The sequence below is a fragment of the Sporothrix brasiliensis genome, assembly GCF_000820605.1.
Source record: "Sporothrix brasiliensis 5110 chromosome Unknown Cont21, whole genome shotgun sequence".
Classification (NCBI taxonomy): Eukaryota; Fungi; Ascomycota; class Sordariomycetes; order Ophiostomatales; family Ophiostomataceae; genus Sporothrix; species Sporothrix brasiliensis.
The window spans coordinates 591,547-603,250 of NW_024467140.1; the positions used below are offsets into that span (position 1 = coordinate 591,547).

Here is an 11,704-nt window from a genome sequence, read left to right on the forward strand (position 1 = left end):
TTTTACATCTCAGGCGTCATCGCTGGCCAGGAACGGCGATCTTCGCCCAGCGCTGTTGAAAGTACCATTTACATGAGTTACAAGCTCGTCATCGGTTAAACTGCAATTCACCACTCGTGGATACGAAACATGTGCTTTTCGTCTTTAGTGCTATGCATACGCAACCGACAAAGAAGTTCCTGGCAGATCAACGGTGTTATGTCGATTTCAGTCGCTTGCGGCCATGACGTCAACCACTTCGCCGTAGGCCGAAGCCAAAGGGGAATCCAAGGTGAAGATGCCGCCAGTCTGGATCTAAGAACGAGTTTAAACGTAGGATTGGGGACGCATATATAAATCGTCAGACTCAAACCTTTCAGCTAAATCGCGATATGAGCCATCTACCAAATTCAATACCCTATTTCCTCCTGTGATTTTATTCGTTTTACTTTTATTGTTCCTGATAAACTAGTTTTTTTCTTTTCTTTTGAGTTCAGCCATGGCTTCGACAGGTGTTAACCGGCCGACAAATGTCCGGCAGCGGGATGAAGACATCGACCGAAAGTTGCAACTCTATGGTATCGCCAGCGCCTTCCGGAATGGCAAGATGCCTTCCAATGAGCAGATCGATGCGACCTTGAACAGCTTTATCGCGTCTAAGGCCTTGTCCAACCCGTCCAACAAGCTCTCGTCTGAAGGCCGGGCCCTGGTCGCTGATTTCCGCGACGTTGTCAACCAAGCTAAGCTTCTTCTGCTCACCAAGAATGACGGCAACTTGCTACAAGATTTCATTTGGAAGACCAGCCGTCATGACTACTCAAGCATTGAGGTCCCTGGGGCTGTGGTTTCCAAGGATGAAGCCAAACAAGATGGTGACAAGGCCCTAGAAGGCATCAAGACCCTCGGCAACCTGCTCATCACGAACGGCCAATTCCGCAAGCTTTGTAAGCCTTTTTTATTTTCCCAGGCGTGTTGTGACAATCTGGCTTGGTTTAGACGTCAGCGGTGGGCTGACCGTATTTCCCCCTGCATTTAGTGAAGGACTCGTCGGTGCTCTTCAGGGACATCCTTGCCGACTCTGCGTCAAAGGCAACGTCTGTTGTCCGACCATCTGACGAAGCGTTGGCTCAGATCGACGAGCCTGCACCGGATGACACTTGGCACGATCGGCCGAATTTGGCAAAGAATGACCTGAAGAACCGCACCAAGGCGCTCTACAAGAACAACTCAGGTGGCACAACATCTGGACGCGATGTCGGCGGTACGTCGGCGGCCGATACGCAGAGACTCGATGGCCTTCAGGATGGTACCGCGGAAACTGCCCAAGACAAGACTACAGAGTATCGCGATCGCGCCAAAGCCTACCTGAGATCAAAGGTGCCCCAAGAGCGCAGAGATCAGGCGGTTTGGAGACTGAAGGTACGGATTGCGTTTTTTTCCTGCTTCATTGTTCCGCTGAGCCGTTTCTAATGTTGTGACAGAAAATGATTATCGAGTGCCAACAGCACCCCGATTATCAGCAGGCCATCCAGGCACTCCTGGACCTGGCCGAGCGCTATCATGGCCATGCCAAGACGACCACTGCGAACTCGCATGGAGTCGTCCAAAATACCAGGGACCGTCTGTCGGATGCGGAAGCGGACCTGAAAACATTAATCGAGCGCTTTGCGAATAGCACTTCGACGGACAATCTTTGGAGTTCTATCAACGACATCTATACGTTGGCCGACAATGATAACGAGTTGCAGTCCTGGTTCAGCAAAGTCGATCGCTTCCTTCGCCGCTGCCTCCAAGAGAAGGGTTTCGTTCTCGAAGATGCCTCCACCGAGGAGTGGAATCGGCTCTATGATCATGGCAACTACCTCCTGCGCGAGAAGTACCGACCGCAGACCGACAAAGTTGCCAACGAGGTCAAGTTCCTTGCTGATCAGTTCGACAAGGACGCCCAGAACCAAGCTTTTGGCAAGTCTGTCAGAAAGCTCTTGTACGATCTGGGAAATGATGAAAATGGGAAGCAGACTTTCAAGCCCCATCTCGTCAAGGATGTCACCAATGTGATTCTCCCCGCCACCCTGGAGAGCATCGCTTACATTCCCATCCCCCGGATCGAGTACTCTGACAGTCAGGTCGATGCTGTCATCGAGAACCTGGTGCTGGAGAGCGACAACTTTATGCCCAATGTGTTTGAAATCTACAACAACAATTATGTCTCTTGGGGCCGCAAACTGGGCAAAGTCGGCAATAATAGGCACTCTGCGCAAGTCAACGTATCTGGCATTCAGATGGACCTTCGCAATGTCAGCTACTATGTCAAGAGAAAGGAGGGCTTCCCTTCTCTCACAGACGTTGGCATTTTCAGTGTCTTCTTGTCCGGCCAAGGTTTCAGCTTCAAGTTAGGCCTCAGCACTGCAGGGCCTAGCAACCGGCAGCATTTCTTCAAGGTCGATAAGGTCCATGTGGACATTGACAACTTGAAGATCACAATGCACAAATCGCAACACAAGCTCCTCTTCACTGTTTTCAAGCCCATTCTGATGCGCGTGATGCGGCCCGTCTTGCAGAAGGTGCTAGAAAAGGCCATCCGGGACAACTTCAACAAATGGGACACCACCCTGTACACAATCAAGCAGGATGCTGACCGCGCTGGGCGGGAACTTGACGTGGATCCTGACGAGGCGGGTTCGAAGCCCAACACGTACAGCCGCTTCTTCACTGCTGCCAGGAAACACATGGAAGATTCCAAGGAGCGCAAGAAGGAGGAGGCCAAAAAGAAGGCGGCCGACCTGGATGACAAAAAGCTTAACATTGCTTACACGAAGGAGGACAGCATCTTCCCTCACATTAACTTGCCTGGCGGTTTCAGCTCAAAGGCGTCCCGTTATAGGGCCATGGCCAGCGAGGGCGATAACTGGCAAAGCCCGGTGTTTACGCTTGGCTCGGCCGGCACCAGCAAGAGCGTCCCTAAGCCTTCGGTTATTGAAAAGAAGGAGGCCCCGGTTTCAAATCCCAGTCGGGTGAATGGTGTGAATGGAGCTAACCGGGCCAACGGCAACGACGATTTTGCCACCGCTAATAGTGCCAACGGCTACCAGAGCACCCAGGGCCTCCAGGGCGCAAACGGCCTGACTGCGCCGTTGGCCGTGCCGGTCGCGGTGGTTGCCCCTGCCGGGAGCACTGCCACTGCTACGGGCCATGATGTGGCGGTTGCGGCAACTGGAGCAGCACGGGATGGTGCACAGGGAACTACGGGAGTTGTCTCCTCCGTGTCCGGACGCCTTGTCTAAAATTGATTGCGATTGAGGTTGGGGTAAAAGGGTGGAATTATACCCAGTGAATTGCGGGTTTTTTTTTTTTACTACTGGCCGTTTTATAATAGTTTCGTCCTTTCCGGGTCAGTACACGCAAGGCTTTAGTTTATTTTCCATAAGATTTGTTTTTCATAAGTGTTTCCATGATAAGCGATGGAGCTATCAATAGTGACTGAGATAAAACATCTGAAGAAGCAGCAATACGTCCGGCAGTACAGCGCACTTCAGCGGCGGACCCTAACCGCGAAGGCCACTTGACTAATCGGATGTGTGCTAAACAGATTCGTCATCGGTTTCTAAACCGTGATATTTCATCTCTAGCACCCATTTCTCATCGAAGTCGATACCACGGCGAATCTTTGTGCCAGCCTTCTTCCAAACTGCCGCTCCTAGGCCTATGTCGGCAACAAAAAGCCTCCAATCGAGTGATTGGTCATCGGCTGCATCCATCGCTGCTGTGTCTCCTAACTCTGCAGCAGCCATCGCTTCGAGAAGGCCACGCTTTGGTGCCCCCAAAGCAATGACATAACGAGGCCGCACGTAGAGCCGCGCACCGTCAATGATACTGACATACCCAGAGCTTGGGTCAATGCCGGTAGGCACGTCGACTGCTAGAACGAAAGCTTCGTTTCGATTGGCCCATTCCATCAACTCGTAGACGGTAGCTTGATCCCCGGTCCGTAGCTCGTCGAAGGATACGACAATACCAAGAAGTGCATCGATAATCAGCGTGACTGCGGGAACAGTGGCGCTTACAGCACTTCGCGGTGTATCACCGGCGAGTGTGGGAATAACTGTTTTCCGAAGATGCTCAAACAGACCGTTTTTGTTGTAAACGCGGCCGCCAAAATTTCGATATGTTCGAATCTGCTGGCGCAAGTCGTCTAATAACTCACGTTCTCCTCGCTCAATGCCGACAACACATAAAATAACATTGATCCCTTTATTTCGCAGATGCCTGCCGCCAGCCACGGCCCTGGTGCCGGACTTGTTGTTGCCTACCAGGATAACGATTGTTGGCGCTGATCCGCCGTGTGCAAGAGGTGTAGAGGTCTCCTTGCTATGTAGGTCAGCTTGCCTTAAACGAATTTTGTTCGCAGGGTCAGAAAGAGTCTCGAGAGCCACTTCCGCAATACCACGACCAGCATTTTCTGTCATCATGTCCTCCGAGAGGCCGAGCTCGTTATGCGCGATGTTTTCGAGATTGAGCATCTGCAGTGCCGAAACGGTCTCAAGACGCCGCTCCGATGGCAGGACATAAAAGTGCTGCGTCGTAGAAACTGCGGATGATAGCGGCTAAATGAAAAGAGATAGAGAACAGTGTGAGTTTTGGCGTGAGTATGGAAAATAGCAACAAGCACACACCAAAGCACCAAAATATAAGTTTCCTGCTTCGGATATGCAAGAAAATGGAGCGGAAAGGTTGGAGAGATAAATGTGATAACGTACAGCAATAGAGTTGACCCTTGATGGGCCTTGCCCACCTGTTCCGGCGCCGCTGGCTTTCCGTGATTGGGACAGCCGCGTATTTGAAACCTTGCTGTCGCTCCGCCGCGAGCCTTGCCGGCTTCCCAAATCGCGGCCCCTCAAACGGTCCCCTCCACCAGTCCTGCTGGCAGCCCCGACACCCGGTGCTCCCCCCGTATGCGTTTCGTCGGCCTCGCTATTCCAAAAGTCCTCTGACACAGACCGTGGTTCTTTCGGGACAATTTTTGACGCGATCGTGACCGATGGTAAGGAATAGCCAAGAACATTTTCCGTGTGGTGAAAATTCTTTCCTCCAGCGGTACCTGGTTGTCGGTTATGTGTGACCAGTCGATCAGCGTCGTCGATCTGGTCATGTTTGCGCATCTGGTCGAACAAGGCGTGCTTGTCAAATTTCGCTAGGCTTTCTTCGAAGTCGAAATCGCCCATTTCTTGTACGTCGGTTGCGTCCTCCGACGCCCACCCATTATCCTGGTTGGACCTTTCCCGTCGCTTGCTGGAATTTTTTAGAGATTTGAAAGGCTGAAACGAAGCGGTACTTTGGAGCATGGGTGTATCTCGCCAACCCTTCCCTTTCTCAAGCTGTTTCGACCGCTCCGGCGTCAGGTTTACGCTCCCTTTCGCCTCGTTACTCTTGGCTCCTCGCTGTTGGCGTTGGCGCCTTCGCGTCTTTGGTGTGACATCGTGTTGCGGAATGCGTGGAACAGGCATCGAAGAAGTGACAGGATTTCCCGCAACAGCGTAGTTGGTATTTGCATTCACTTTGTCTGAGAGCTCGGGCGTACCATTAGAGATCTCCAGAGTGCTCCCAATTGCACCCTTTGCAGATACAGGGGTGTCATGGAGTGATGACTCTTGTACAGAGACTCCCGCGACAGTGTATGTTGGCGGTGGGAAGCTGGCTTCCCCCGTTGCGCTGTGGCGCGTCTGGTTCATCGCCCTGTTCTGGCTGAGGCTGGAGGCCGGCCGTTCTGAAAGCGGCTTGAAAGAGAGTATAGCCGGGTCCCCGAGTACAGGTGTAATAGACTTATTTTCAACGTGTGTGGTGTGGGTTGGAACGGCGATACGTTCAGTATTAGGCGCGGGGACCATAGGAGGCGGAGAATGTGCGTAGCGCGGGTCTTTACTGGCATCGAATATTTCAGCAATATTCCCAGGGTCAACAATAATCTGTGGGTGCCAAGTGTGGCTATTGAGGGACCAAACTGTAGTGCGTTAGGACATGGAAGCTGAAGGGGAAAGAGACAAGAAGAGGACGAGGAGCAAAGTTCACGTTTGGCTCGCGATGTCATGAGAAATAAGACGCACCATTGCTGAGCGTCAGGCTTTGACCAGCTTCCAAGTCTGTCACCGATCCGTACAGTCGCTCGGGTGGGTTCCGCAGCTCTACTACCACGACCATTTGCAGAAACTCGCTTGCCATGGCTAAGGCTGTTGTTGTATAACTGGAGGTGGCAGGAAAGAGTTGCGCAGCCGTTCTTGGTAAATTGTTTGCCGCAGGTCGAGGAACATGACCGATACAGCAAAGGTAGAGCTAGCAACTTGGAAACGAACCAGGTTTGGCGCGGGAGGCTTATTCTTGCAGAAAGAACGGGGGCTTGAGTTGTTGGATGATTTCAAAAGGGAAAGCATTCTTGAACATACGGAGTACGGAGTAGGGCATAGTTGTAAGGCTAGCTCAAGCCATGCGCCAAACCAAAGCGATTACTCCTTTGCTCTCTAGAGAGGACAGTGTGTAAATTATATACACACTGTCCGAGCTTCGAGGTCCGAGATACATATATGGCCAGACCGTTGTTGTATCAAATAATCCAATTGATTAGTTTTAAGTCCTTTCTGTAGGCCTATTGACTATGCAGTGATAGCATATGTAACATGTCCCTTGACAGAATATACAGTAAAAACTCGCCGAACGTCGCCTCCCCCTTGAAAAAAACAAGTGCACATAATACATTGCCTCATTGAGCCTTATCCGTTTTAACCAGTTCCATACGCAGTCCTGGCCGTCTCATGTTTCAGGGGCGGATTGGTAAAAGCCAGAATAGATGCATTTCCGTGCTTGCCCTTCAAAGCAGCTTCAGCGCTGGATAACTTACCGTAGAATCCGATAACCTTCGGATGAGCCATCACCTTGTGTTTCTCGAACCTCAGTACTTGCAGACCACTTTTCGTTGTGGCTCGACTAAGCGCAACGTATGCTTGGCCCTTCTCAAAAACCCTGCCAAGATCGACTTTAACACGCTCCAGCGTTTGCCCTTGAGCCTTATGAATCGAAAGAGCCCAAGCCAAAATTAAGGGCAACTGGGTGCGCGAAGCTTGGACAACACCGTTTGGCAGCTCAGACTTCCACTCTTCTGGGCGTATAAGAATGCCGCGCGTAGAACCGCCTATGCCGTGGAACAGGACATAGGGGTAGAGACGGCCACTGTTTCCGGCACCCCCATTGCCATTGTTTGTTAAGGTGTCGCCGTTAAGATAACTATTCAAGATACTTGTCCTCTTCTTGATATCGGGGTCAGCAGGTACAGAGCTGGCGTTGAGATCGATGTACTCGCTTTCAGTCATAAATTTTTCGACTGTGCCAAGAGAACCATTGACGAGGGATTCATCCATGTTTTTGATTAACATGACTTGAGCACCGACACGAAGTTCGAGCATTTTCGGCGCCATCATGTTTTGAAGTAGCTTCTCACGTAGAGCAGGCTCCCCTGTGTCGAGTGCTTCGTAGAACATGGACTTTTGGTTTAGTCCGCGAAGTCGCCGTTCGTTGGAGTTCTCAACCTCTTGTCGTGTAGGAAATCTAGAACGGGAAGACCAGAAGTCAGCTAAAGCGCTTGCCAATGAAGAGACTGACACTGGACTGGTGGGATGTACAATTCTGTCACTTCGAGTCCATCGTCGAATTGAAGAGGTCGAGACAATGACTTGAACGTCTGCACAGTTTGTTCACTGATCTGGCCAAGCCGCATTTCGTTGAGCATTTGTGCAAATTCTGTTCCCAAAATGAGTCTTCTTGTTAGCGAATCTCCTCTTGCTAGCGCCAATACGTTTAGCTGGCTCCTCATATGACGAACCTGGATCCTTCTGGCGGAACACTTCGGTCAAACCGATGGTGTGGTCGATGGAATCCCCCCACGTCAGGGCCTCAAAAGCAAACTTTACATCACGCTTTTCTCGGTCGGGAACCGGAGGCAGCTGGAAGAAGTCGCCGGTCAGAACGAGCTGTATGCCACCCCAAGGACGGCCATTTTTACGGATAGTGCGTCCGATCTGAGAGAGTTTGTCGAAGAGGTCTCCATCAAGCATGGAGATTTCGTCGATAACGAGTGTCTTGGTCTTTAGCCAGCGGTTTCTGGCCTTTTGATTTTGTCGGATTTTGCGGATGAGGGTATTTGGGTCTTCTTTGCCAAGGCCAATACCAGCAAAGCTGTGAAGCGTCATGCCACCAATATTGCAAGCCGCCAAACCAGTGGAGGCTGTGACGCCGAGCTGCTCTGGATCTTTCGCATATTTTGTCCGTAAATCATCGATAATTGCCCTCATCAAGACCGATTTGCCTGTCCCAGCCGGTCCTGTAAAAAAAACGCTTGCCTTTTTGAAGCAAACTAGGTTTTTGACATACTGCTGCTCATTGCTCAGCGTCAAAGGCCCAGGCGGCTTAGGAAGCGAACTCACTTCGCTGAGAAGGTCGCGCGAGCTTTTAGCTTCGGCATGGCCACAATTATCCAACCCAGCGGTTGTCTGTTTTCTTGATAACCCCTTAAGCTGCTTTTTCTGTACCTTCACTGCGCTGGCAGTTGCATCTAACATCGCTCCTAAAGGTCTTGGCGCCGGCATTACAGAGCTAGGAGGTGATTCTTGCGGTAGGGTCTTTGACCAGTTTGGCATTTTCCGCCTTTTTGTCAACGGCTGTGGTGAGGTCGTGGCTGTACTGTCTGAAGAGGCACGTTTCGAAGATACGGAAGATACGTGAGTACCATAATATGCCAAGTCATCTTGAGGTGCGTGGAGCGTGGGTGATTGGCATGGGCGAGGAGGCGATGGATTGGGGCCTGCACCTGATGCTGCAGGTGCTTCATGTGTCTTTGTGAGGGGCAAAGGACACGGGATATCAAGGTCAAGATTTTCGTCATCGGCAAAATCGTCTGGGCAGACGCCGAGTGCCCGCAGCTCCTCCTCAGTTGCTTCTGTCAATCCGCACACTTTTGGAGCAGCGGCCAAGGGCGGTTCCGCAGTAAACGAGTCGGATTTGCCGTATAGGGCTGCGAGACTACCGGTGTTCGAATGTACAGCCTTCGTGGCCACATATGGCGCGTTCTGCGAGCGGTGTTGGAGAGGTTTGCTTGCAATCGTTGGGCGAGATTTAGGCGGGTTGAATGGCGGTTGTAGCTTGAAGGTGGAAGCTTGCGATGTGCCTGAAATAGGTCGCCTGTAGAAGTCGTTGATAGAGGCATTGTTCGGGATAGATTCGGCCAATGGAGCCCTCTTCGGGTCGGCAGATGGGTGCGCTCTATTGTTCCCGGACGGCGCAGCAGCCGGCCCGCTTGCCGAATTGGACGTTTTCGCTGCTCGGGCGAACATGGCGGTGGCAGTGGCAGAGACGGCACTCGATAAACAAAACCAGCAAACGGAATGGTGGAAGAAGATGGAAGGAGGAATGGTAGTTCGTCGTGTGGCCCCTCCTACAGCTGCAAGTCGGAGGTGCAAGACGTTTGACACACCCGTCTTCATGCAGACACTCGGATGAAGGACAGTATGGTCGTGCGTTGTTGTTGTGGCATTGCCGGGTGGAGGCTGGAGCTGAAGAGGAAAGACACTGGCTGCCCACCAGGGGTTGACTGACAATGAAAAGCGCGTCGCGTTTTTCTGTGATCCAACACGGCAAGTCACGACAATAGTCACGTGTCGATGTTAGATTCAGTAATAACAGCCAGCGCTACGAGAAGTTGACTATGTGCTCTGTACTCCAAAGAATATGTTTTTGTACTCCGCATTAATGTAAAGGAATGTCAGACCCAATGTATCAAGAAACTTTTGTTTTGCGTTCTGTATGATGTAATTACAAACGCCGTAAAGGTCGATTATTCTGCATTTCTCTCTCATTTAGTTCTCGCGTGTGGGCACGTGGAACGGTCCTACCGCGTGTTTGTACTCCGTAGAAAGGGCACATGGTTTCTTGACCCTGGTTTTACTAAAACGATCTCGGAGCAACATTAACACCCAATACCAATCGCAGGGCCCATCAAGCCGGGGCCCTGCAATCCCTGGGCGGCAGCCGGATGCAGCAAGCCTCGGTGAGAAAATCTAGTAAACCGGCACTCCGACACAGTAAAAGCGCGATTCTTCACGCCGTTATCGTATCTTTCGCGGCGTCCTGGTCGTTTTAGGATGCGATATACGAAGTAGGATATGCCGGTGGAAAGCATATATTCACGGAATATTTGGTAGGATGGCAGTGACTCTACATGTCTATCTTGCTAGATGTTCCTGCATGTCGTGTTTTAGCTCTCACAATTGCGAAAGATGAAGCTCGCACATGCCGAGATGATAAGTGTCGATACTTGCACGAAATATTCATGGGCATTTCGTCCTCGTGGCCGGTTTCGTTTTACTATCTTACAGCGGCGGGGCTGATCTTGCGTCTCTAATGAGCATGGTCCGTTGAATTGGTGGGGTCAACGCAGCATGTGTATGGAGGGAAGGGCGGAGTACGAAGTATTTGTATAATACCAAAGATCCATATGATGTTCGACGTTACAAGTACGGAGTAGCCAATGTGTGTTTGCCACCACAAGACACTTGGCTGCTTGGCTGACTGCTTGGCTGGCTGCTTGGCTGGCCCGGTGAACTTGGGATGATAATAAAAAGACACTTGGCCAGGAAACTTTGGCGTGGCTTGGAGAGACCTTCAACGCGTCGTTGAAGGACTGCAGCGAGTTACGTGGACCTAGTGACATTTTTATATCTTATTTCTCGCAAAATTAGTGGAATGAATGTGTTATCGCAATCGGATAGGCCCACCACCAGGGCTATGCCGAAAGACCACGCGTACTGGCTCGGGAGTGCCCCATAACCGGACCTGCTATATCACGTCGCTACGAAGAGTATCTTATTCACCACACATGTCGGTGTTGTTATTCAAACTTGCTCTCAAATAGAGGAATAGTCCGCATCGACGTAGAGAAGACTTTGTCGGTCCGCAACGGAAGGAGGGACCGTACTTGGTCAGGCAGCGCTATTGTTTGTCCTAATATCTAGTCGTAGTACCGTCACAAGTTCGGGGTAATCCGTACGTCGTATTGCTTTGTTTGAATTCCAAGCGCCACGCAGGTATTTGGTAATTAGTCTGGTCACACGCCACGAGAGCATGCAGATGAAAACCCGATACCCATTCAAGTCGTTTTGGCCCAGCTTCCTCAAAGACTCAATGGAGCCTCGTTCGTTAGCGCGTCCAGTTCTTTCCCGCCACAACGTAATATACTGAGCATATTCCTAGTCCATCCAATCTCGACGCCTGTCTTTTTTTTGCCTGGCGTTTCACGACCCGCAAGTCCATGTTCTTTCTCTTGCATTTTTCCTTCCTTCTCATTTTGAGTCACTTGCTTTACCACGCAAAGCACCTCTTGATTTTTTTTTGTCCCCCCCCTTTTTTTTTCCGGTTTCCTTTTTTCGTCTACAGACACGCGCTACATGCACTTGAAGTTATAAACTTCAATGCACTGATCGATTCAGCGCCGGCCGTGTTCCCTAAAACGCAAATAGCACGCTGCCCTAGCCTTCAGCTAGTCTAGAATCTTATCTGACGACCTTCCTTACTTTTGTTGCTTCAACGCCCTCTGGCACACAGACCCGTTTCTTCACACATACGCACGCCGCCACTTTCGCTATTTCGTTTGCGCCCCTGTATGTCTCGAACGCAGCACCATCATCAA

At 51.0% G+C, this 11,704-nt stretch overlaps 1 protein-coding gene across 1 annotated transcript; it reads left to right on the forward strand.

The window, feature by feature from the left end:
• Positions 1 to 478: 478 nt before the first annotated feature.
• On the forward strand, positions 479 to 3,263 carry SPBR_04664 (uncharacterized protein; the record flags this gene model as incomplete). Its single annotated transcript, XM_040762941.1, has 3 exons — positions 479 to 923; positions 1,016 to 1,398; positions 1,461 to 3,263. The coding sequence occupies 3 exons, from the start codon at positions 479 to 481 to the stop codon at positions 3,261 to 3,263; spliced, it is 2,631 nt and encodes an 876-aa protein (XP_040615206.1).
• Positions 3,264 to 11,704: the final 8,441 nt, after the last annotated feature.